The 26,412-nt window shown below is 41.7% G+C and overlaps 1 protein-coding gene across 1 annotated transcript in view; it reads left to right on the plus strand.

Moving 5' to 3' along the window:
- The window catches only part of kiaa1109 (KIAA1109), a 347,797-nt gene that overhangs the window by 196,850 nt on the left and 124,535 nt on the right, over positions 1-26,412 (plus strand). The window contains exons 46-55 of the mRNA XM_084310762.1: positions 5,516-5,691; positions 6,337-6,512; positions 7,524-8,073; positions 12,289-12,487; positions 13,304-13,561; positions 16,485-16,578; positions 19,519-19,725; positions 20,720-20,955; positions 22,701-22,945; positions 23,943-24,048. Of these exons, the coding sequence (XP_084166888.1) occupies positions 5,516-5,691; positions 6,337-6,512; positions 7,524-8,073; positions 12,289-12,487; positions 13,304-13,561; positions 16,485-16,578; positions 19,519-19,725; positions 20,720-20,955; positions 22,701-22,945; positions 23,943-24,048 (2,247 nt within the window). The remainder of the gene's footprint in view (positions 1-5,515; positions 5,692-6,336; positions 6,513-7,523; positions 8,074-12,288; positions 12,488-13,303; positions 13,562-16,484; positions 16,579-19,518; positions 19,726-20,719; positions 20,956-22,700; positions 22,946-23,942; positions 24,049-26,412) is intronic.

The raw sequence follows: 26,412 nt of genomic DNA on the forward strand, positions 1-26,412 counted from the left end.
ATATATCATTGTCATATTGGTTGCAATACTTTTCTTTGTATATATATATAGTAAACAAATGAGACCATTGCTGAAACAATTGGTTGCCTAATTCTCATGATAAGATCACATTTCCCATAAATCCTGTCACTTCCTGTTTTGTCGTTACTCGTTAGCTGAGTCAGTTTGTTTTAATTGAGTTTTTATTAGTCTCCAAGAACTCCCCGCTTACTGCCTCCAGCTGAAAAGCCTGTGAGCAGAGAACGGTGTAGCTGTGGGAATGCCAGCACTGGGTCGTTAGTTGAAAGGATAATTCCATAAAATGTTCAACCTAGACTTTTTGAAGTTATGTTTTGACTGGCATCAACAAGATGATCAGAATCAATCAGTATAATACCAGATGATCGAACACCTGGGTCCAGTTTGAATATCAAAGGAATTATAATTTTAATAGGACCTTCCCCATAACAACAATCTGTACACTAGGTAGTAGTTTGTCCAAATGCTGCCTCAATATCACTGTTCTGTTCTTGGTTCACTAGTGTTCCAAGTCTCTGCCATGAAGTTCTTCCAGAATGACGGGCTGGAGTCAGGTCAGGGAATGCTTAGTCAACATTGTGTGAATGTTGTTTGTGATCTGGTTAGCCTCCTTAGTTGAGTCAGAAGGGAACTATTCCTTGTAGAAAATCATACCTCAACCTCAGTTCTACAGTATAGAGTTTCAGTGGAACTGCGTTGCTAGGCAACATCTTAGATTCCAGTTGATTTTCCTGTTGCAGTGTTTGCCAATATTGTATCAACAACTGACATGAAATCAAATGCAGTCCATTTAAAATGTTTATGTTAAGTTGACATGTCTATAGAGACATTGTTGTATCGTTGGTCGTTTTATTTGTTGATCTGTCAAGTTCTCAGAGCACACCAGACTGCGAGATTTCCCCAACATAGATAAAGTATTGTGTTTTAGAATGTGTTGATATAATGTTGGTCTCTTTTGTAACCTGTAAACTTTTCCCAGCACAGAAGGCTACAAGGCCCCATGAATGTTGTCTGAATGTAATGTTGTTGGTTTACTAGACACCCCAGACTCTCCTGTCGACCACTACCAGTATCAACCACTACCAGCCACTAGCAGCCTGGACAGAGGTCAGGGAGCGTCAGCGCGCTGTTGTCAAGTGAACTAGTTAGCCCATGTAGTTCAATTGAACTATTTCAAATACGCCCTCTTTTTTTGATCCTCCAATTACAACTGTTGCTTTCCTCTGACAAGTTTGTTGACAAGGTTGAAGTTGACAACAAACTTGTCAGAGGAAAGCAACAGTTGTGTTTGGAGGATCAAGAAAGGAGGGCAGAGTTTGAGATAGATCAATTAGTGAAGTCAAATTGAATACAGTAGTGATATTAGTTCACTATTAGTCACCCAGAAATCCTTGTCTACCATTCCTTTCCATTAAAGAATAATAGTATTTTCCTGACGTGTTATGCCAACCAATGTGGCACAATGCCACAGCTCATTGGCCATGGTTATTTTTTAGGCTAATGATAACCACCTGTTATTTGTACCATTTATGTATTGAATAAGTAAGGATGAAATCAGAAATACATGAGTCTGGCGGCTGGGTGGGGCAGCGGACATTGTGCTCGTCACCAACACAAGAGACACCGGGTTCGACTCCGGCTGTCGGCGTTGCCTCCAGCTTGGGCCGGCCGTCATACTAACTCAATTGGCAGAGTTAGCGGGTGGAAGTCGGTGGGTGGTAATCTGGACGTTGTGGACAGCGACTCCTACAGGTCTGTTGGGGGACGCCTGCACAGCAGAGACAGGAAATGGCGGGGGTAGTGTGATTGATTGATTGATTGATTCAAAAGTTTATTAACAGATTGCAGAATGGGTACAGTACAGCACAATACATACAATTGTTAAGGGGATACAGACCAGAGAAAGACTTTAGTCTTGTTTACATCAGGGTCCCCCATTTTCAATTCATCATAACATATATGACACACACGACATACAGATAGACAGTACTGCTACATCTATACATTTGACAGATTTGAAAATACAGTACTGTTTGTGATACAAAAAGTGTCCAGAAAAAGAGTGTATATACATTTGACGTAGAAACTGTACATTGGAGGAGGTTGGGTAGGTGTGGTGGGGTTGGGTGGGGGGGGGGCTGTACATTGGAGGTGGGGGGGGGGGGACACTGTACACTGTACATTGGAATACTGACATCCATACTTGGTCATTTACTGTACAACTGGGTTAGGACATTTGTAGGGGCCAGTTTCGAGCCTCCCACACGTTACACCTCGCCAATGAGAGTCCGCGCTGGCAGGTGAAAAGATGTGACAGGCTGCCTCCACATGTATTGGAGGGGACATGTGATGCAAGGCTTCTATCCTCCCTACAACCGGCCAGTGGGGGGCATATGCGAGCAACGGTCAAGACAGGGGAGGGGAGAATTGGCACGACAAATTGGGATGGGAGAAAAAGTGGATACAAATAAATAAATAAATACAGGAGTCTGTCAGTCTAGTTATACAATGTATTACAAGCTCAGGAGAGAATTTTATTTATATTACAACATACTAAAAAATACAAATATATAAACTAAACTAAAGTAAATAAAACAAATACATAATTGATTCAATAAAAATACATGTATAAGCAGCTACACTGAGAATATTCAACAAAATATAGCATTGTCATATTGGTTGCGATACCTTTGTTTGTGTATATATATATATAGTAAACAAATGAGACCATTGCTGAAACAATTGGTAGCCTAATTCTCATGATAAGATCACATTTCCCATAAATCCTGTCACTTCCTGTTGTGTCGTTACTCGTTAGCTGAGTCAGTTTGTTTTAATTGAGTAATTTGTATTAGTCTCCAAGAACTCACTGCTTACTGCTTCCAGCAGAAAAGCCTGTGAGCAGAGAACGGTGTAGATGTGGGAATGCCAGTTGAAAGGATAATTCCATAAAATGTTCAACGACCTGCGGCGTCGTCGACAAGATTATCAGAATCAATCAGTATAATACCAGATGATCAAACACCTGGGTCCAGTTTGAAAATCAAAGGAATTATCATTTTAATAGGACCTTCCCTATAACAACAATCTGTACACTAGGTAGTAGTTTGTCCAAATGCTGCCTGAATATCACTGTTCTGTTCTTGGTTCACTAGTGTTCCCAGTCTCTGCCATGAAGTTCTTCCAGAATGACGGGCTGGAGTCAGGTCAGGGAATGCTTAGTCAACATTGTGTGAATGTTGTTTGTGATCTGGTTAGCCTCCTTAGTTGAGTCAGAAGGGAATGATTCCTTGTAGAAAATCATCCAGACGGGTTAGAGAACCTCAGTGCTACAGTATAGAGTTTCAGTGGAACTGCGTTGCTAGGCAACATCTTAGATTACAGTTGATTTCCTGTTGCAGTGTTTGCCAATACTCTATCAACAACTGACAGGAAATCAAATGCAGCCCATTTAAAATGTTTATGTTAAGTTGACATGTCTATAGAGACATTGTTGTACTGTTGGTCGTTTTATTTGTCAACCTGTTTTGGAATGTGTTCATATACCGTAATGTTGGTCTCTTTTGTAACCTGTAAACTTTTCCCAGCACAGAAGGCTACAAGGGCCCATGAATGTTGTCTGAATGTAATGTTGTTGGTTTACTAGACACCGCAGACTCTCCTGTCGACCACTACCAGTATCAACCACTACCAGCGACTAGCAGCCTGGACAGAGGTCAGGGAACGTCAGCTCGCTGTTGTCAAGTGAACTAGTTAGCCCATGTAGGTCAATTGACCTATCTCAAACCCGCCCTCTTTTCTTGATCCTCCAATCACAATTGTTGCATTGTCCGTGGAAATAAACCGTTGTGATTGGAGGATCAAGAAAGGAGGGCGGGTTTGAGATAGGTCAATTAGTGAAATTGTATATAGTAGTGATATTAGTTCACTAGTAGTCAGTCACCCAGAAATCCTTGTCTACCATTCCTTTCCATTAAAGAATAATAATATTCTCCATCATTTCAACTAATGTGGCACAATGCCACAGCTCATTGGCCATGGTTATTTTTTGGTTAATGATAACCACATGTTATTTATTACAATTTATGTATTGAATAAGTAATGTCTGTCAGTCTAGTTATAAAAATTACAAGCTCATTCAGGAGAGAAGATTTTTTATTAAATTGTATTTGTATTATAACGTACAAAAAAAGTGTTACAAATGTAAAAGAAACAACACTAAATAAAACAAATACATAATGAATTCAATGAAGATACATATAACTTCTGAGAGGTGATGCAGACATCAAACACACCTTTTCTGCCTTAATTCAAAGGAACATATTAGCCCAAATATTCATTTTGTCTTAAAAGGATCAATGATTTGATTTGATTTGATTTGATTTGATTTGAATGTTGTAGCCAAGGCCCAAGGCTATTTCAATATTTTAGGCTAATTACAATAGCCCACATTGGTCATAAATACTGAAAATAAAACTTCCGTCATAGGTGATGTAATTATCCACTAGGTCATAAGTAAAAAATAATAATAATAATTAAAAAAAAATGAAAAAAAAATATATATATATATATAATAATACAAATAAAAGTAAGAAGTTCATAAGAAAGTGGTGATATCTTATGAACGTTTTCAGGAATTCAGCTTGAGAAGATTCTTGTGAACTTCTTAACTTTTTTCTTAAGAGTTTTCCTGAGTTTTATCTTATCTTTATTTTTGTATGAAGTCAAGATCAAGCTTGAGACCTAAACTTTATGTTAAAGCTGCTGTGGGTTCCTTTCAGGGTAAAATGGACACAAATATGTCCTTTTTAACACTTAACACTTTAACACATCATTGGACTTTTGCCTTAATTACAGTAAGTTCAATAGTCGCTCATTGTCTACTTTTTACTCCTATCATATTCAAATGTTTTGATTGCCTATGTTTATTGTCCTATCCTGCCCATCCCTGTACCTCGCTGCCCCCCTCCCTCGTGCTGCTATGACACCTGAATTTCCCCAAGGGGATCAATAAAGGAATATCTTATCTTATTATTGTGTGCATGTAAACATAGCCAGTGGTCCATTTCAAATCCAATGTGCTGGAGTACAGCGCGAACTGCACTGTGTATATTGATCCCATTAGTTTAATTGGACTCCGACTTACGGACTGCACTGTGTACAGTATATTGATCCCATTCATTGAACTGACTTACGGGCTGCATTGTGTACGTATATTGATTCCATTTAGTTTGAGCTCATACAAATGAGATCATCCTTTTTCTTTTCATTAGAGTGATCCAAGGTCCTTCCATTAGCGAAAAAGACATGGCATCTTCTGACCAGTTCCATGTTGCTCTCTATTAGTATTGAGCAAATTAGCTAGGTATTGGGATGGTATCCAATACAGTACCATTATCAGAATTGCTGCATCACTACAATGCATTACTTAACACTTGGCTTGTGTTGAAGCATATTTTTTTTATCAACCCTCCCCACCCCTCTACCCCCTCCTCAGGTGGGACATGTAACCTGCCTACCATCCCCTCTGCGTCAGACTTCAACACGGTGCTGTCCAGTGACCAGAACACCCTGGACGGGACTCAATCCCAGCACAGCACCAGCCAGGAGGACATGGTGGGCGTAGAGGAGGGCAACCAGTGTCCTGCCGCTGTGCAGCTGGCCGATGCTCAGGTCAGTGTGGAACACCGGTAGGCTTGTCCAAGCCGTCCGAAAGGAACTGGAATGGTTAAGACTAGAGCCCAGCAAACATTATCCGTCTATTCTCCGTTGGGCCAGGGCGTCCAAACAACAGAAAGGAAAGGTGTCAAAATGTACTTTATTTTTGCTGATTTTGTTTAAACGTTGTTTCAACTGCAGTGTTGAGATGAGGATTTCAAATGCAGGTTAGAATCCAACTGTTGGCAGACTCCTAACACCGTCTGCAAAGTGTCCGGGGAAGCCTTCCTATGACGGCCTTCACATTTGGAGTCAAATGCCAATTCATGTCATGGGGCTTGTTACCTCCAGCCCCAAGGCATCTAGACAAATCACCTTTTCTAAAACTCTTCCTCAGATAGATCACCTTTTCTAAAACTCTTCCTCAGATAAATCACCTTTTCTAAAAACCCTTCCTCAGATATATCACCTTTTCTAAAACTCTTCCTCGGATAAATCACCTTTTCTAAAACTCTTCCTCATATAAATCACCTTTTCTAAAACTCTTCCTCGTATAAATCACCTTTTCTAAAACTTGTCCTCGTATAAATCACCTTTTCTAAAACTTTTCCTCAAATAAAACCACCTTTTCTAAAAGGTCCTCATTCTGTTCTTTTTCAGGTTGTTTTCAAGCCTCTGTTGAGCCACACAGGAATCCAAGCCCAAGACGCTACGCCTCTCAGCTACAAGATGTATTTCGGAGAGCACCTCTCGTTCTCCGGCACGCTGGAGTGTCTCAGAGCAGATATCGTTGACTCCGACACCTCCAAAGAGCGCAAGAACAAAAGGTCCAGGAGGTAAGATAATGAAGAAATAAAAACTAATTGAGGTAGCAGAAATGATCAAATGTTGTGCTGTATTATGACTCACCTTCTCCACTCTATCAATGGAGCCACAATGAAAGATGGAAGTGCAGAAACAGGGTCTGTTTGAAAATGTCAATTTATTACAGTGTAGCCCTTTGTCTACAATAGATGAAATACTCTTTTCACTCTGAAATGTTGGAGCTGAGCCTTTGATATACATGACAGCTAAACACGAGTTAAAGAAACACGCCAACATTATGGGAAATTAGCTTACCGTCTTCTCCAAAGTCAGACGAGATGATAGATCTCAATTTCTTCTCTTGTGTTCAGTAGAAAGCTATTTGGCTGCAAGCTAGCCTAGTTCAGCACAAATGAATGGAAGTGCATATGGACCAGCTAGCCTAGTTGTTGGCCAAAAACACCTCTCCCGGTGTTTTAAGCTAGGCTAGTGGTCCATATCACTTCCATTCATTTGTGCTGAACTAGAGTTTTGAGGCTGTAAAGGGTTTCTTTGTAAACATACTTGTATTGTGCATTATGATGGGCTAAGAAACATTTAAATATACATATACAGTATATATTTTCCATCTACAAGATAATGTGAATATACCTAAAGTTAGATCATCAGATAAATCCTGGGCTGTCTCTTTTCAGTCCCAACCCCAACCTGAATATCAATAGCCTATACAAATAGGTGTTTACTTTGTGTGTATATTCAGTGCCTATGAATCAGGGTAAAATACTGTAGTATATATATGTATATTTGGTTTCTCACTGCATATGCAAATTTAGTGCATATTAATATACTGTATTATGTAATATAGTGTATATATTGTACTATGTATGATTCCATATGATTAAGAATATTGTCTTGTCTGTAAAAATGTATTGTCATGTTTTATGCATTTGACCGCAGGAAGAGTAGCCGACGTTCCACATCAGCTAACGGGATCCTAATAAAAACCACAAACCTCCATGTCTCTCCTTCCCTCTCGTCTTCAGGCTGGTGAACGTCCCCCCGCTGGAGTTCAAGCCCGCGCTGCTGATCGAGACGTTCACCCTGAACGCGGTGGTGATGGAGAAGTCCACCAGCGGGCCGCAGGGTCCCACCGCCGCTCCGCTCTCCTTCCACGACCTGAACCGCCGCCACTACAACACCTTCCACTGCGACTTCACCACCGCCTGCCAGGCCATCAGCCAGCGCGTGGACATGGCCCTGGTGCGCCTCATCCACCAGTTCAGCACCATGATCGACGACATCAAGGCCACGCAGACGGACATCAAGCTCAGCCGCTACACGGCCGGCTCGGCGTCGCCCACGCCCACCTTCAAGGCGCGGCCGTACCGCCACTTCCGCTCCTCGGACTTCAGCCGCAGCTCACGTGGCAGCATCAACGGGGCGGGCCGCAGCGGCACGCAGACGCTGAAGAGCAAGCGGGGGCTGGGAGCGGGCGCGCCTCCCAACGGCCCGCCATCCGGGATGGACACGCTGGGGCGGAGGGAGCCCAGGGGACGCAGTTCGCTGGGACGGTCCGAGAGACGCACCTCCAAGGTAACTAAGACGTTCTTAAAAGGAACACGGCATCTTTTTATACCTATGCTCGCTGCACTTTATGCATTGCTTTTATTCTGTCAACTGCAGTGGCGCTGGTGAAAAATATTCTAGGTGGGGCTGTGCCATATTCAATCAGTTTCAGTAACAGTATATACAGTATATAACCAGACCTGCAAACTGATAAGAGGTGAAAAAAGTGACATGTTTGTAAACCAAACCCCTGTAGGGGTGTGTGGGCATTGTCCCCCAGAAGAAAATCGTTGTGATTTTAACATATAAACGAAGCACTCGGAGAAGAAAATAAAGGGAAAAGACAACCTGTATCCGGGTCTGACTGCACTACAATTACATTTTCATATCATAACGCAGAGGCTGAGACTCACTTTTTTATGCTGCCGGTAGAACATCGCCGAGCCGTCACGTGTCGCGCTAACCCTTCGAGAAGCTTTGTGGTCCGGGCTTGAACTTTCCATAAAATGTCTCCATAAATCCATATAGTTAGATCCAACACTGAATGTATCTTTGTCAACAACTATTAGCCTTAGTTATTTCCTGGTTGGCATGATTCCGGACGTGATGTCAAATTAATGCCACACGCTCAGCCAATAGACAATTCGTTTTATTAGTGTGACTTACGTATGACGAAAGCACGTAAGGGCTTGCACTAAAATAACCCATAGAAATGCATTGGAGGTTGTGGTGTCACCCATGAAGTCTGAGATACATTCCAGGACAAAATTAGATGCTGCGGCTGATTGGACTATGATATTCAGAGGCGGGATTTAAAAAAGTATTATTATATTTATCATACATCATCATTATTTTGGGGGTGGGGGGGTGTAAAAAATAAGTAAATATATATATATATCGCCTGTGGCAGGGAGGGCGACGCACAAATCACCATAATCAGTCAGCCGCACCTGGTCAACTGTATGCTAATTTTATGCTATTTGCTGTGAAGCACTTTGAGCTGCAATCCATATATGGAAGGTGCTATATAAATAAAGTTATTATTATTATTAAAGGTGTTAAAAACGTGGTGCACGCGTGGCTGTGTGCATCATTAGGGCGTCTCAAGTCTCAAAACTCTTATCCTTTGGCACTTGGAATTTGCTGTACTTTGCTTGCAGGTCTGCAGCCATTATTTAAGCATTACATCACGCGCAGGAGTGGTTTGTGAACAATAAACCATGCCTAGGGGTGGTCGTTAGACCCCCCTAGGCATGGTTTATTGTTCACAAATCACGACTGCAAGTGGTGTAATGCTTTTATACAACTGCCACATTCATCCAACCTTATTGCTATACAATAAACACACATTAATCGAAGATTTATTGAAAAAACCATCCGCCAGAAAAAGTAGTTGCCACAACAACAAAAAAGACAATTTGCCTCCATGTGGAAGCAGCTCGGAAGTGCATCCAACCAACTAACGCATCCAACTGTGTGTTATTGGAATGATTGAGAGAAGTTGCCTCATGTGGAAGCAGCTCGGAAGTGCATCCAACCAACTAACGCATCCAACTGTGTGTTATTGGAATGATTGAGAGAAGTTGCCTCATGTGGAAGCAGCTCGGAAGTGCATCCAACCAACTAACACATCCAACTGTGTGTTATTGGAATGATTGAGAGAAGTTGCCTCATGTGGAAGCAGCTCGGAAGTGCATCCAACGGATCCAACAAACTAACACATCCAACTGTGTGTTATTGGAATGATTGATTGAACATTTTATTACCAGATGCAGAATGGGTACAATATGCAGACCTACTTTTTTTTTTATTTTTTTTTTATTTTTTAGCGTTTATCGCTTTTCTGGTCAAGCATGACCGACAGAAACAGGTTGAAATGGGATGTAGAGCAAGGGAAGACATTCCGAGAAATGACGGCGGGTCCGGGAATCGAACTCGTGTCCCCCAGATCCGTGACGAGCACGGTTTTCCCCGACGCAGAAATAGCGCCGAGATATGCGGTGAGCTACGGGAGCTCCCCCTGCAGACCTACTTTCTTTTTTTTAAACTTTATTTTTTAGCGTTTAACGCTTTTCTGGTCAAGCATGACCGACAGAAACAGGTTGAAATGGGATGTAGAGCAGGGGAAGACACTCTGAGAAAATACGGCGGGTCCGGGAATCGAACTCGTGTACCCCAGATCCGTGACGAGCACGGTTTTCCCCGACGCAAAAATAGCGCCGAGATATGCGGTGAGCTACGGGAGCTCCCCTGCAGACCTACTTTCTATAGAACTTCATTCTTAGATGCTTCTATAGAAAGTAGGTAAAACAAATTAAAATTTTCTTTGCCTTATAGGGGAAAAAAAGTTTTCTTCGCCCTATATTTTTATTTATTTTCTTAAACCTACTTTAGAGGGCCTAAACTTAACCAGTTGGAAACCAGGCGTACAGTAATAAAATTAGCAATCAACCAATCAATCAATTCAATAGGCCATGCTCACTTAAAACAGCGCAGCACTCAGCTGCTTCTCTCTCAGTCTGACTCTCCCCCGCCGTTGCAGACAGGTGTGTGTGTGTGGGGGGGGGGGGGGGGTGTGGGGGTGGGTACGCCAGCGTCGTACAGTGTGAGAGTGAGCGCTGCAGTCAGGGGGAAGGAAGAAGACATTTTAAATTAAATTGCAAATAATCAATCAATCAATCCGCGATTTTTCTTTTGTTCTACAATGACTCATGACCCATCAATTACATCATCCAACATTGTTTAAAGGACTAAGACATTCGCCGTGACAGAATCGCTTTATATTTAGTCGTTATGACGCTATCAACATGTCCATTTGTTAAAGATTATTGTCCGCCATCTTGTTTTCTCCGAAGAATCCGCACGGCGGAGATGCGGAGTGATGTGATTCGGTTGTGGGCGGGTCCTGGGACCAGGAGCGTGGAATGGTCCCTATACATACGTGTAAATGGACTGTTTCAGCCAATCAGAATCGAGAAATTTGCATGCCGTTGTATAATGCTGGATTATGAATAGCACCAACTTTAGCCAAGGTACCGTTATCAAGCTAAGCTAGCTGACCTAGCTCCTCTTCCCTGCATTGACATTTGATAACGTTAGTCAGCTAACGCTAGTCAGTAGCTACTTGACTTAAATACGATTCACCGTGGGTGCATTATTGTTGATAGACGGACAGTGTCGGGTCCTGGAGAAAGGACAGGTGATCATCTGATTTGATAACGTTAAAGCGGATGTTGTTCCAACTAGCTAGCTTTTCAGCTAATGCTATCATAACACCAGCAAGCAAAACTAGGGATGGGTACCGAATTCGGTACTTTTGAGGTACCGAACCGAAACATGTCGGTACTACCGAGTATCGAATCAAGTGAGAAACCAAAAAAAAAATTATAAACTTTTTTTTTTACCTTTTTTTTATTTTATTTTTTACCTTTTTTTTTCATGTCAACGTTCACACGCACAATATATGCTTACCTAGGATTTGACTTGATTCAACAACAAAGCAGTCGGAGCAATGGCAAGCCGAAAACTGTCGAAATTGTAGTTATTTGAAGTTTGGATTTTTTTTTTACGACTGAGTACTAAAGTACCGAAAAAAGGTACCGTTGGGTACCGGTATCGATTCACAGGTACCGGTACCGGTATCGGTTCAAATGTGAAAGGTACCCATCCCTAAGCAAAACACATCCCGTCCGAGCTCCCCGTCACACGCTCTGTCGGGGACAATGGAATTTAAGAAAGTGTATCTTCTGTTAAAATGACAAACAGCATCACACTTTAAAACACGTTCATTTTAGAATCCTCACTCCGCAGGAGATAAATGACGTCATGGGATCGGAGGCTAGAATTTACGTGTACTCGTCGATACCGATACCAGCATTTTAGGCAGTATCGGCGGCATTTCCGATACTGGTATCGGTATCGGAACAACTCTACCTATATTGCATACTATCATGGCACAATCAGATCATTCTAATACTTAGGATTAATGGGGATGTTCACACAAACAAGCTAAAAGATCTAATTTGCTAAATATTGATGTTTTCTTTATCCTGGGATTTCCAGACTATGGCTTATCACCAGCCTGTATGTGTCCCCATTGATGCTGTCAGCCAATCAGCATCAGGGATTGGGGAGGCAGGATTTCAATTGCCTCGTTGTGTACATTGACAATAAAATAATGTTCTTCAAAAGAATGTGAGGGAAAAGCGTAGTAACAGAGTGAATGTGATCGCTGACCTCCAGGTGTCGAGGAAGGGCTCTCGTGACGTGGCGGACCACATGGCCATCCAGATGGACGACTCGGACTCCATCACGGTGTCGGAGCAGAGCGAGCCCTCGGCAGAGTGCTGGCAGAACATGTACAAGCTGCTCAACTTCTACTCACTCATCTCCGACCCCACCGGCATCTTGGAGAAGAGCTCCCCAGAGAACTGCCTCTCAGGTTGGAACCCACTTCACTCTCTCGGTTCATCACACTAGGTGTATTACTCGCATATTGGATTTTGGCGTCTGCGATTGAACATCAACTGCAATATTGACGCATTCCATTTTGACAGCCTGCTCTTTTTGCAAAGAAAATGCTAGTCTGTCAAAGATCAGCTATAGGTGGGAGGGAAGAAGATACACATCGCACACGCTGGTTGTGTATGTATTATAACATCGTAACCTTATTATACATTGATACATAAAAGTTACAATGTTATAATACATATGACATTCTTATTATCATACCAAATTATATTTACAATTCTATAATAGGTTTGTCAATCTAAATCTAATTATACATTTCAACATTTTCATATGCTTATGACATTATATATGACCATGAGACATTAGATAAGACGGGTCTGGGCAGAGAATCAAACCTCTACTAAATGGTAAATGGTGCATTTATATAGAGCTTTTATCCAAAGCCTTTACAATTTGTTCCTCACATTTTACCCATTCACTCACACATTCGCACCCCGATGGGCGGAGGCAACCATGCAAGGTGCCAACCTGCTCATCGGGAGCAATTGGGGGTCTTACTCAAGGACACTTTGACACGCTGCCCGGGAGGACCGGGAATCTAACCGGGAACCTCCAGATTACCAGACGACTGCTCTACCTCCCGAGCCACTGTCGCCCCCTCTACTAGTCTAGTAGTACAGTACATGTCCATATTCCAAATAAGATTAATAGCTGTCTATATCTAATAAAATTGACATTAAATGACATAACCCCCGCAACTTCACCCACCACCACCTCTCTTTTCCAGACGGCGGGCGCAGCCCATCGGAGCCCCTCTGCAGGGTGATCTTCGAGAACGAGCAGCAGGACCCCACCACGCCCAGCAAGCCGACGGGCGGAAGGCGGCGTAGCCTGGTGAGCTCCGAGCCGCAGCATGTCACCCTCATCGTGTTCGGCATCGGCATGGTGAACCGTACGCACCTGGAGGCCGACATCGGCGGGCTGACCATGGAGGCGGAGCTGAAGAAGATCCACGGCAGCTTCACGCTGAAGGAGAAGATGAAAGGTGAGGGCGGAGCGCTGCGGCAGCTAAGGGTTGGCTACCGAATTCAGTACTTTTAAGGGTACTGACGATTCACACTAGAGCAGTCTGTACAAAATGTTGGTACCTTTACATGTTTAGTATTAAGTACAAGAGTGTAATATACTAGACAAGAGGGAGCCTTTTCCACACATATATATATATATTACTGTCCCATCTCTTGGATCTCTTGGACCAGACGAGGTCAGAAGAGTTTTATATAATTTACTGAGGATGGCCAGATAATGTTGATATTTAAACATTTAAAAACATAATACATGATCATGCAATTTTTGTGTGGTGTGTTACGACAATAAATAAGAAAAAAGGTACTGTTGGGTACTGATCGATTTCGGTCATAATCAGCCAGTATCACCTCGTCTCCTGTGTTCGTGAAGTTTCTGCATTGTGTTTATCTCTTACTCCGAAGTCGACCTTCTCATACTGGCTGTACAACTGTTTCATCCCTGTTAATGCAATCCGTAATCAGAAGAATTCGACACTGGCAAACGTGGTACCTTTCTTGGAAAAACATTGTTTATTCCATAAACAAAGCCTCGTACCAGATGTAATAAATTCTGTAATGTCCTTGAACAGTCTTAATTCATTCTTCTCCACCGTCTCTTATGCTATTAGTCCAATGGTTCTGGGCCTCGTCGTAGCCAACCATTCCCTGTTAGCCGAAGCTAGCGATGATGTGGCACTCCATTCCTGTACCCCCCCCCCGCGAGGGGAGGAAGGATCCATTCAAAGTCTCTGATCAACGCGTCTGCTCGCCTGTGCGTCGTGTCTTAATCTGGCTAGTCTGCTGAAGACCCCACAGCTTACCGTCTTCAAGTCTCGCAATGTCGACCTCTCTCTCGTGACTGTTACTATGGCAACGGCACTTTTGGCCCAAATCACTATAGCAACGGCGATGTTGATATTACTAAACGATGTGACCACCACACCACCATGTGAGAGCTCAGTGCCGCTGCATACAATGACCTTGGCTCGCTTGAGAGCTCAGCTGATAACAGGCCCTCGTCTGCAGCCTCACTGGAGCCAGACATAATGACTTATACTGTCCTCTTACAACTAATATCTACGAGTAGATGCCGTCATCTGCAGATATTGACATTATAATGCAGATATTTACATTATATACACATTGAAAAACAAGGATTCCTTCAGAGAGAGAGAGAGAGAGAGAGAGAGAGAGAGAGAGAGAGAGAGAGAGAGAGAGAGAGAGAGAGAGAGAGAGAGAGAGAGAGAGAGAGAGAGAGAGAGAGAGAGAGAGAGAGAGAGAGAGAGAGAGAGAGAGAGGGGGGTTCTAGGTTGAATGAATTGATGAACAATGTCGCCTTTGGAATGTTTCATTATAGGCGGCTTGCAAGTTGCAACGCTGGTTAAGATATGAAAATACTTGCCACTGTGTAAGGATGCATTAGCCATTAGCTAGCTTACTTACAGAGACTTGTAGGCAGCTGTGTTCAACGAGCCTGCCAGCTTAGTCCATAAACAAACATTTTAATCCACAGTACACCAGTATGTAAACAAAGGTTTTAACCATCCACAACAGAATACTGCAGTCCAAATGTATTTCCAATGCTTGATTATTTTCTCAGACCGACGCAATGTCTTGAAACTATTATGCTCCGAAAGCAACCTTGTGGTGTCGCTCAATGAGGAAGTGGGCACGGTGTCAGGTTTCACAGTACCACATGTCATTCAGCTCATATCAGAGCCAATCAGAGGCAGATCAGGGCTGGTCTTTGCATAATGAACGTGTTATAGCCAATCAAAGGCAGAGATTTTTTTTTAGAACGCACATGGACATGGGGGAAAATATGCTAAACACACACGTCACACATACACACAGACAGACAGACAGACAGACCTTTCATAGAAAAAAAGCCACTAGCCACCGGGGCGGGTGGAATGACAGAGGTACACGCCCCAGAGGGATTCTACCCGCATCTGGTGGGTGGGCAGGTGCCAATGTCAAGCCCTGTTCAGTACCAATACCGAATTCCAGAAACTGGTACTGGTACCGGTATCGGTTCAAGTGTGAACGGTCCCTAACACTAGCGTCAGCTGTAGATCTGCTGTTCGAGCATTACGGATGCACTGCGTACTGTTAAAGCGGAATGCATTCACACATTATTGCTCTGGTCTAAAACGGTCCAAAGAATATGAAAAACATTCTTATAAATGGCCTTTTTCAGTGTTTAGCATTGTTTCCTAGCTATGTGGACTTATATTAATATGATCTATGTCTCTAATTCTCATATTGGCGCATTCTTCCAATTCTCCTCTCACAATATTCACCCTCACTGAACTGAGTCATCTGAAAATGTGCTGATTTGTGATGTCAGAGAGACTCAGCTGCATGATAATCTGCTGAGACTCACACACACTCCACACAGTTCCCACCGTGGTTGGAGCCCAGGCTCAAAACGGCTTAAGAAAAATTCTGTTTTTGAGGACTTGATTAGAAATACAAAACAATGAATTAAAAAAAATACAAAATTACAGAGGTGTTCCATAAACTCACAGGAATTGTGTGAAAGTGCCCAAATAGTGAAAGAAATAGTAAAATAGTTCCCCTTTAAATACATGGTGCTCGATTGTGATGTAACTTATGATGTCATCGGATGTAGGAATGTGAATCCCTACCCTCCTTCAAAAACCGCTCTCAAAGAGCACCTACGGGTGGCTGCAATTCTAAACTGGCCTTGGTAAATGTCATATTGACGCAATATACAAATTACACAAAAATACCATTCCCTGTAATATCGTGAATCAAATCGCATTGCATTTGCAATATGATGGATTTTTTTCCATATCGTTTCATTCATCCGAACAGAATGCATCACACTCCTTTTTGTCTTTTGTCTTGTTTCACACTGCGTTGTGTCTTTCCTAGATATTCTGCACCAGAAGATGACTGAGACCTGTGCCTCGGCTCACATAGGAGGGGTAAACATTGTGCTCCTGGAGGGGATAACGCCCGACATCCAGTACGTATATATATCTCTACTGTACATCCCCTGTGTCACCCTGTCTGCATCGTGGCTCCAATACTTGACACTATTGTTAAAGGTTCTGCACGTAGTAGCTTTGATAATAGTAAGCAGTTTAATTTAAGATCATTCAAATTGACCCACATCCTTGACTTTGTTTTATTCAGTTTTATTTATTAATGCACAGTTTTCTACTTTTTTTTCTCACAATTCATAACTTCAAAAGGAAAACAAGAAGTTGCATACTGATGTTTGTCCATTTTCAGTTTTCTTCTCTTGCTCAAGTTCGACCAATGAGAACAGGAATTATAATAGGATGTATATGACGTTTGATGATGTTTGTACCTGTGAGTGCATCTCTGCAAATCTCGTGAGTTTCTGGGGAGTACAGGGGATGTGTCACTGCCCAATTAGGCCCCCCTACCCGATCACATCCCAAGTACCCTATTCTAATACCCTATGCTGTGCTTGTTGGAAATTCAGAAACAAAGATACTGTGTTTGTTAAGTTAAAAAGCAGAGTAAATAATACCCGCTGCCTTGCTATCGTCAGTGAAATTTACTGAGTACAAGGGAGATTATTGAGGCATTAACTAATGGACATTAGCTTGCTAGCATAACTACCACTCGCTATTCTTGTTGTTGTTCTATGAAAACTGCAAAATTACAAGTCAGCAAAATTACTTAATTGGGCAGGGGGACTACACTAATTGGGCAGTGACTTAATCCTGTTTAATCACAAACATTTCACCCTCTCTTCTACTCTTTTCTCTTACCCTCCCTGGCTTTCTCTTCAATCTACTTGGTATAGACTGGAGGATTTCCCTACATCTCCTACCAGCACAGCCAAACAAGAGTTTCTGTATGTTATTGCTGCCAACCAGGGCGACGTGCACATTGTCACATGCATTATAGCAACACAATATCACATCAGATTCTCAACGGACATCGTCTGTTTGTCTGCGTTGTTGTTCATCAACCCCCCATGTGTTTCCAGTGAACAGTTTCTTCAAACTCTTTTCTTTCCCCAGACATTATGTTTGCATAAAGAAACCTTCATCAATTTGGCCTATTAAACTGATATTTTGTGCATTTTCTGGTCAAATGTACAAACATTTCCTAGTCATTTTCTGCCAGATCATTATACCGGTAGCTTTTCTATAAACATAAACATTTGTAGTGCCAAACTTCCCTCAGGATTATTAAAGTATTTATATTCTATTCTATTATTTGTCAACACTTGTCAACACCAGAATTGTTGAAATGATCCAACTCCAACAGCTTTTTTCTTTCTGGAGGCTGACATCTAGAATGTTAAAGGTGCTATAGATAACATTCAGCCACTTGATGTCACACTAGAGCACCAGCATGTCATTTAACCAATCAGGTGCATTCCACATGGTGAAATGGGAAGTAGGGAGGGGATACATGCCTGCAACATGTAAACAATAACATTTAACACTTTAAGTGCCGGAAACGTGTTTAGGCGTCTTTCCTAGCCATGCTCAAGTTGCCTAGGACGCCGTAACTCGTCTTTGATATCAATATTTCAAAAATCTGTGATCGGAATCATATTTCCCCTCTGCAGCCTTCACACACAGTTCTGAGCTCCTCTCAATCCTCTAGCGGTTCAAGAGCGCCATCTGGTGGCCGATCGGCAGATCGCCCAACAGGAAGTCATGTGGATGAAGTGGTGATCACCCATATTACTTCCGGGCACTCGCTATAGGTCCCGGGACTCGAGCTCGACACAATACATAGCGATCCGTTGCCAATAACTCGATAAACAACATGATTTGGACGTATATACTATTATACAACCTGGAAATGGACCGGGTATTTCGACATCCCATAATGGAAAACTGTCTACCCCACGCTGATCGCCCAACGGCCCGAGGAGACTGGGGTGAGTTTTAGCGTGTAATATTACCGTGTTCGATACTAACTGATCTGATGAACATATGACCCACATTAGATGAATGGTATAACGCTGCCCACGGAATTATAAACGCCCCCTCGCCCATCCGGTCAACATCAGATGACGTGTAGTAACTTCCAGAACTACGTCCAGTTGGAATTTTTTATATCGCGCCGATTGCTATCAAACTGTATTTCATCATCAATATAATGCATTTGGGGCTATAAATCACATTCTGGAGAAAGCTGCAGAAAGAGATGAAAACATACTTGTACTTTAGACCATATTTTAGTATGAATATGTGAATGAAAAATTTTAACGTTGCTACACCATGAACAATACATATAGGACCTTGAATGGGCCCTAATAATGGCAATCTAGCAATAGAATTTAAAAAGTTATAGCCCTGCAAAGAAGGGGAACTTCTCCATGTTAAATAGAGCTGGCAACGGATGGTATATCATGAATTTAGCCGTAGGCAATCAAAGTGTTAATTGTAAATGATAAATAAAAAAAAAAATAAAAAATGTATCCAAAAACTAGAAAAAATCCATTTTCCGTAATATGTTGTCGCCTTTTAAGATGAAGTAGGCTAATAATGACTGCAGCTAAAATAATGGTTGACACAATCTTCACAGCTAATATTAGATTCACAATCCCATCACAATACATTTTTGCTACACAAGACAAAAAAAGGATTGTCTGCATAATTTAACATAGATTGTCTGCATAACATACAATTGGCCCACATACCATATTGGTTTATCCCATTCTTCAGGTTGTATGAAACTGATTGTGAGACAGTGACAGCCACACCACCACTCCTCCCACAAACACCCGAATACTGTTCTGTGGCTGTGAATGTGCATGGCATTCCAATGTCGTTGCTGTGGTTCATCGTCTACTCACTGTTCTCCCACGTCAGCAGTGCATCCATCAATTTCTCCACGTTCCTTGAATGGAAATCAAACCGTTAAAATGAGTTAATCCATACCCCCCTTCTCCCCTATATGGTTTCAGAACGGTGGTGAAGTGTAACATTGCTAAGTCCCAGGCGCTGTACAGCGCCCAGCGTGGCCTGAGGACCAACAACGCGGCCGTCTTCAAGGTGGGCGCCATCATGATCAACATCCCGCAGCATCCAGCCACGCTGCACAGCATGATGGTCCGCAGCTCCCACCAGCTCTCCAAGCAGATCTCCGACCTCATTCGCCAGCCGTCCAATGTGTGAGTTTGAACTCCTTTCTTAATCTCGTAGTCAAGATACTTTGGTGGCAAGCTATCTAGAAGCTGAAAGAGGCCATTATTATGCTCCTTTTCAACAAGTTAATATAGGTCTCTGAGGTTCCCAAAACATGTCTTTGAAGTTTTTTGGCTGAAAATATCACTCAGCTTTTGCATTCCAGCAAGCCTCTATACCCCTGTTTCAGTCCTGTTCTCCAAGGGTTGTTTCTGTGCCTCTAGCTTTAAATGCAAATGAGCTGCTGCTTCCCACACCCGAGTGCACATACTCGGAGGCATCTGGCTTACGCAATTCTGATCAAACTGTCAAACTAGGCATTGCAGATCAAATATGAACTAATATCCAGCTATTTCATATCCTATTTCACACCTAAAATGTTGTCGGAAACACATTTTAGTGAACCCTTTAGATGGAAAAAGAGAGTTTACGAGCAAGCCGCCATCTTGAAAAACTGAGACACAGAAGTCAAGAACCACCCATGTGTTACATACAGTAGTGTACTAGTGTTACATAGTGACGTAGAGCAGTAATGGAAGAAAAGGTTGCAGTTCAGGAGCAGTGATTTATGGCCCTTTGGTGTGGATTTTGGACTTTGTAACTAAAGATGTTTTACATTCACCTCCAGCTATATAACACACTAAAGAAAAGGGGAAAACCAAAAATCATATCACCCTTGAATGCTTTTGATCTAATTCTAAACTTTCTGGCAGGCTAATTAAAAGCAAATGATTATTTACAATAGGGCTGGAAGATATACCCTATTATCTAATCACACACACACACACACACATATTCGGGTCTCATATATATATATAATATCTGATATAAACATGGAATGTGCTTGGATGACTCCATTTAGTGTGTCGCTTGTATGAATCCTTTTGAATTGTCTTGCTGTATTGTCATGTCAGGTTGTCATAAAAATCCAATAAGAAATAGTCCCATAGATAAGTACAGTTTGTTTTTGTCTCCCCTCAGTCCGGCCCCTGCTAGAGAGGACACCCCCACCCCCCAGCCCTCGGAGAAGGCGTCCAGCATCAACCAGACCCCTGTGGAGGCCAATGAGTTCCCCCAGCTGCCCGAGGGCCTGGAGAAGAAGCCCATCGTCCTCAAATTCAGTGCCATGTTGGACGGCATCACCATCGGAGCCGCCCTGCTGCCCTCGCTGAAGGCAGAATACAAGATGGGTCGCATGAAGAGCCATGGCATGACAGGTGTGTGTGTGTGTGTGTGTGTGTGTGTGTGTGTGTGTGTGTGTGTGTGTGTGTGTGTGTGTGTGTGTGTGTGTGTGTGTGTGTGGGTGTGTAGGTGTGTGTGTGCAAGTTCAATATTGGAATAGTTTTTCATCTCAAGTTTCTCATAGTCCTACAGGATGCTGCAAGTGGGAATAACTCTCCCATTGGCTGACTCTCCTCCCCTTCCACGTTGTTTTTGCTTTTACTAATTTAGCACGACTAGATTATTATTCCTAAATGCTAATGTGGTCTGCCAGACCTTTCTTCTGCACTGGTACAGTGCTAAACATAGCACGAAGAAAGGTCTGGGCATACTAAAAACCTGCGTAGGCAACCAAACATAGCCATAGGAGCCGGTGTACATCTGACTCGTCGGGCTGCGTGTAGTCTTTTACCAACGGAGTTGCAGTTCCGCGTTCGGGTTCCGCGATCTGATTGGCCACTGACGTTTCTCTCTGCGCCAATCGCGTTACGCCTATTTCTGCCTCTAACAGCCTGCTAGCTAGCTAACGCCTAGTTCTATCACTGGTTAAGCTTGGCGACTCTTTCGAAGTTGGTTAAGGTTAGAGTTTGGAATCAGGGCTGGTGGTCTATCGCCCTGCTCTAAGACAAACTCTAACCTTAACCAACTTCGAAAGAGTCGCCAAGCTTAACCAGTGATAGAACTAGGCGTCATGCAATTGGCGCTGAGAGAAACGTCAGTGGCCAATCAGATCGCTGAAAACTGCAACTCCGTTGGTAAAAGACTACACGCCGTCGGGCTAGCAAGCAAGTGCATGCTGTGACGTCTGAAGCCAATGGGGAGCCAAACATATAATTTTGGTCTTACAGCCCGACAAACTTTGTTTCAGAGTATATTGTCGCCTTTAACACTTTCAGTGCCAGCCATTAGACCCGCCCCTCTGTAGCAAGGCCAACGCTAGATAGATAGGAATCCGTCACCTTGTTTGTAGAGCTATAACTATATTCTATATTATAGCTATGGATACAATACTATGGTCATTTGCCAGTGACTTTCTTCCGGTCAAGATGCAAAAAAAAGAAAATGTAAGTGTTTTTAGATCGGTCTGGGATAATTCCTGAAATGCTGAGGAATAGCCTTATAGCCATATTATACTTATATATTATATTTATATTATACTATAAAAAGAATATTCCAATTATCTGATCGCGATTCCAAGTATTGATGTCTTATCGTGTCGCCAAAATAATCCACCACACATCATGTGTCGGGAGCATTCTTTTCAATCCGACCGCTATAACCGCTCAGCTTGAGCAAAAAAGACCCGGACCCATTAGATCGACGCACAGGCCAAGATACAAGGTTTCAAAGGGTGCTCAATACCGCCGTCTAGCTGGATGCGGCTGGTATTGCACTTTGGCGACCTCAGACTCATTCCCTATGGTAACAACAGGCTCCCTGGGTGGATAATGAATAAAAATATCGAAAAAAAAGGAAAAACTACCCAGAAACTACTTAAGTCGTTTTTGGCACTGAAAGTGTTAAGGGAAATTCCACTCCGGGTATTTGATAAAAAGAGTAAATTGATCTCACATCCAGCTGTCGATGATGGAGTATCGGTACATGTCATTGTTGTAGTGAAGGTAGAGCTAAGACACCATTATGACGTCTGGTTCTACCACATTAGAGCAGAGATTGCATCCGTTATGCCTCAATCTGGTGAATGAGTTGAATGTTTAATGGAACCACACACTGCTCTCAGGTGCCCAGACCAGGTTCACCTTCGAGCTGCCGAACCACAAGCTGTGCTTTCAGTCCAAGGTGTCCCCGGTGGACTTGTCCACCATGTCCCCATCCGCCAGCCTCAACCTTCCGCCGGTCACCATGTCGGGGGAGTACATCATGGAGGAGCACGAGGGCCACTCGGACCAGGGCTGGGCCCCCGATGACTTCCCTGCCAAGGGAAGCAACTATCTCCAGGGTAACTACCTGCGCTGTGTGGCTGAGGTAAGTGCTGCCGATCATCACCGTTCAGAGTCCCCAGCGCATAGAGTGGTCTCGCCATCGACCTTCAGCCCCTCAGATAGTTAGCATCCTCATAGTTAGCATCGTCATAGTTAGCATTGTCATAGTTAGCATTGTTATAATTAGCATCATCATAGTTAGCATCATCATAGTTAGCATCATCATAGTTAGCATCATCATAGTTAGCATCATCATAATTAGCATCATCATAGTTAGCATCATTATATTTAGCATCATCATAGTTAGCATCATCATAGTTAGCACCATTATAGTTAGCATCATTATAGTTAGCATTGTTATAGTTGGCATCATCATAGTTAGCATCATTATAGTTAGCATCATCATAGTTAGCATCATTATAGTTAGCATCATTATAGTTAGCATCATCATAGTTAGCATTGTCATAGCTAGCATCATCATAATTAGCATCATTACAGTTAGCATCATCATAGTTAGCATCATCATAGTTAGCATCGTCATAGTTAGCATCATTATAGTTAGCATCATTATAGTTAGCATTGTTATAGTTAGCATCATCATAGTTAGCATCATTATAGTTAGCATCATTATAGTTAGCATCATTATAGTCCACGTCTGATTGACAGTGAGTGTGTTTATATGCACATTCGTTTTCCCATAATAATTCAGAATTTTATATTTTATTTAAATGTTTGCGTTTACGCGTGTGAACACCAGAAGCTTGTATCTCAACAATGAGAAACCGATATAAGGTAGCTGGCAGATACAGATATTTTACTGTATATATAGACTAATATCTTTGATTACTCTTACTTGCCTTATCTGGCTGTATACGTTAATTAGACAACTTACTTGTTTACAAAAAAAATAATCTATATATATCTATAATAATAAAAATCAATGACTCATGACTCAAATATCCAGAATAATATGAAAATATTAATGTGTTTCAACATTGCTTTGGGTCACTTCTTATTGCTGTATCTCCTCTGACGTGCAGATTGGCTCTTTTGAGCACAACCTGACGACAGACCTGCTCAACCACCTGGTGTTCCTGCAGAAGGTCTTCATGAAGGAGGTCAATGAAGTCATCCAGAAGGTCTCAGGTACCCAGAAGAAACATCAATATCAAGCCCAGTATTTGAACCCTTAACTCATTGACCGCCACACTGTTTTCCCATCTCTACTCAATGGCGCCAGCATTATTGACCATTTTCGCGATGTTTGCGGACCCATCGTGTGTTCTGTATTATAGCTATGGAGACAATAGTATGGCTCATTTGACAGGCATTGTTTATAGTCCAACACTGACTAACCAGTTAATTTCTACATACTTTAGTTTGTGCGCTATTCCATGCTAAACATCGCCCCTTTCCAAAATAATCCAGTATTTTTTTCTAGATTGCGAGATATGACGTGTTATATGCATTATGCCCCAAATCGTTCGGGTTGCTCCCCTGAAACTCCAAATATTTCCAAATCAAAGGTATATGCCATATATATATATATATATATATATATATATATATATATATATATATATATTAGTGCTGTCAGGCGATTAAAAAAATTTATCTAATTAATTACAGGATTTGTAATTAATTAATCTAATTAATCGCATTTTAATCGCATAACCATTTTATGCCTGATATTCTATATTCTATAATCATATTTCAAATTGCATGTGTCCAGATGGCAGAATTCAGTACTGTATCTACAAAACCTTCTGTTTAATCATCTTCCATCTATTAATTTGCTTAGATTTTTCAGGTCTGGTCAATTTGAGCATGGTGTTATTCACAGTCAAAGATAAAAAAAAATGTATTGATATTCTCATTTGGTTCATTACAATTGACTCAAAATAAGATTTTCATTCAATCAATCACAGCGCAGATTGATTGATTGAATGAAAATGTTATTAACAGATTGCAGAATGGGTACAATACAGTACGGCTCAATACACACAATTGTTAAGGGCATGCAGACCAGAGAAAGACTTTCGTCTTGTTTACATCAGGGTCCCCCATTTTCAATTCATAATGAATTGTAAGTAATGGTGCAACTTGCACCGTGCAATCCATTCTTTGTGGATCTAGCCCCCAGTCTTTCTGACACTGGGAATACATTCCCTGAGATTCATAGATGTCCCTAGAATCAGATACCAAGAACATGCAAATGGACCATATTAAAAAAAAGTCTGTAAATGTGTATTCTACATTCTCATGGAATGAATGAGATACAAAAAAAAATTATAAAAAAAAAATATTATAAAAAAAAAAAAAAAAAGATTGTAATTAATTTTGAGTTAATTTTCATAACGCGATAATTTGCTGTGTAATTAATTAATCTAATTAACGCGATAAACTGACAGCCCTAATATATATATATATATATATATATATATGTTTCTAGACAAAATCATCAAGTAGGGGGGGGGGTTGTTTTACCTGGAAACTGTGATCGTTACCAAAAGCATGTTTTAGGTTCGGTAAAATACGACACTGTGATCGGTACAAAAGCATGTTTTAGGTAAAAAAATACCAGCAGGTTACCTAAAATAGACCTTACCTTAGTCAGAAGGTACTCCAAAATGAATAAATCCCAGTCGTCCCATCACGATCGCAATTACTCGTGTATATTGGGCATGGCTATCATACGGGAAACAATAGATTTGAGGCATCAAATCTCCGACCAATTGCTATGTCCTGATTCACTTTGAGGGGGAAGCAGCCAGATGTACCTCAGTACTGAAAGACAACTGATATCCCCAGTTCAAAAGATAGGCGATACTGCCACCTGGTGGGTTTCGATCGTCGTTGCAATTTTATCAGTCCATGGATCAAAGGGAAAATATCAAAGGATCTAAAAACGAGAAAACTCGTTTTTGGCGCTCAACCGTTGGCGACGAAACACGAGAATACTTTTTTTTGGCGGCCAATAAGTTAAAGACCAAGAGCCATAGACCTCTGTGTTGAATTGGCTCCAAATCATCTGTAGTGTGAGTGGGATGCGTCATCTGAAAGTACTAAATCTCTATTGTCTTTAGCTATGGCTGTATACAACACTCCAACTTAACAACTTGAGATAATAAGGTTTGGAAACACTGTTAACACTTTGATTGCCTAAGGTTAAATTCATGATATACCATCCCTTGCCAGCTCTATTTGTCTATGGAGAAGTTCCCCTTCTTTGCAGGGCTATAACTTTTTAAATTCTATTGCTAGATTGCCATTATTAGGGCCCATTCAAGGTCCTATATGTATTGTTCATGGTGTAGCAACGTTAAACTTTTTCATTCACATATTCATACTAAAATATGGTCTAAAGTATAAGTATGTTTTCATCTCTTTCTGCAGCTTTCTCCAGAACGTGATTTATAGCCCCAAATGCATTATATTGATGATGAAATACAGTTTGATAGCAATCAGCGCGATATAAAAAATTCCAACTGGAAGTACTTCTGGAAGTTA

Source organism: Notolepis coatsorum (assembly GCF_963971535.1).
Source record: "Notolepis coatsorum genome assembly, chromosome: 3".
NCBI classification, from domain to species: domain Eukaryota; kingdom Metazoa; phylum Chordata; class Actinopteri; order Aulopiformes; family Paralepididae; genus Notolepis; species Notolepis coatsorum.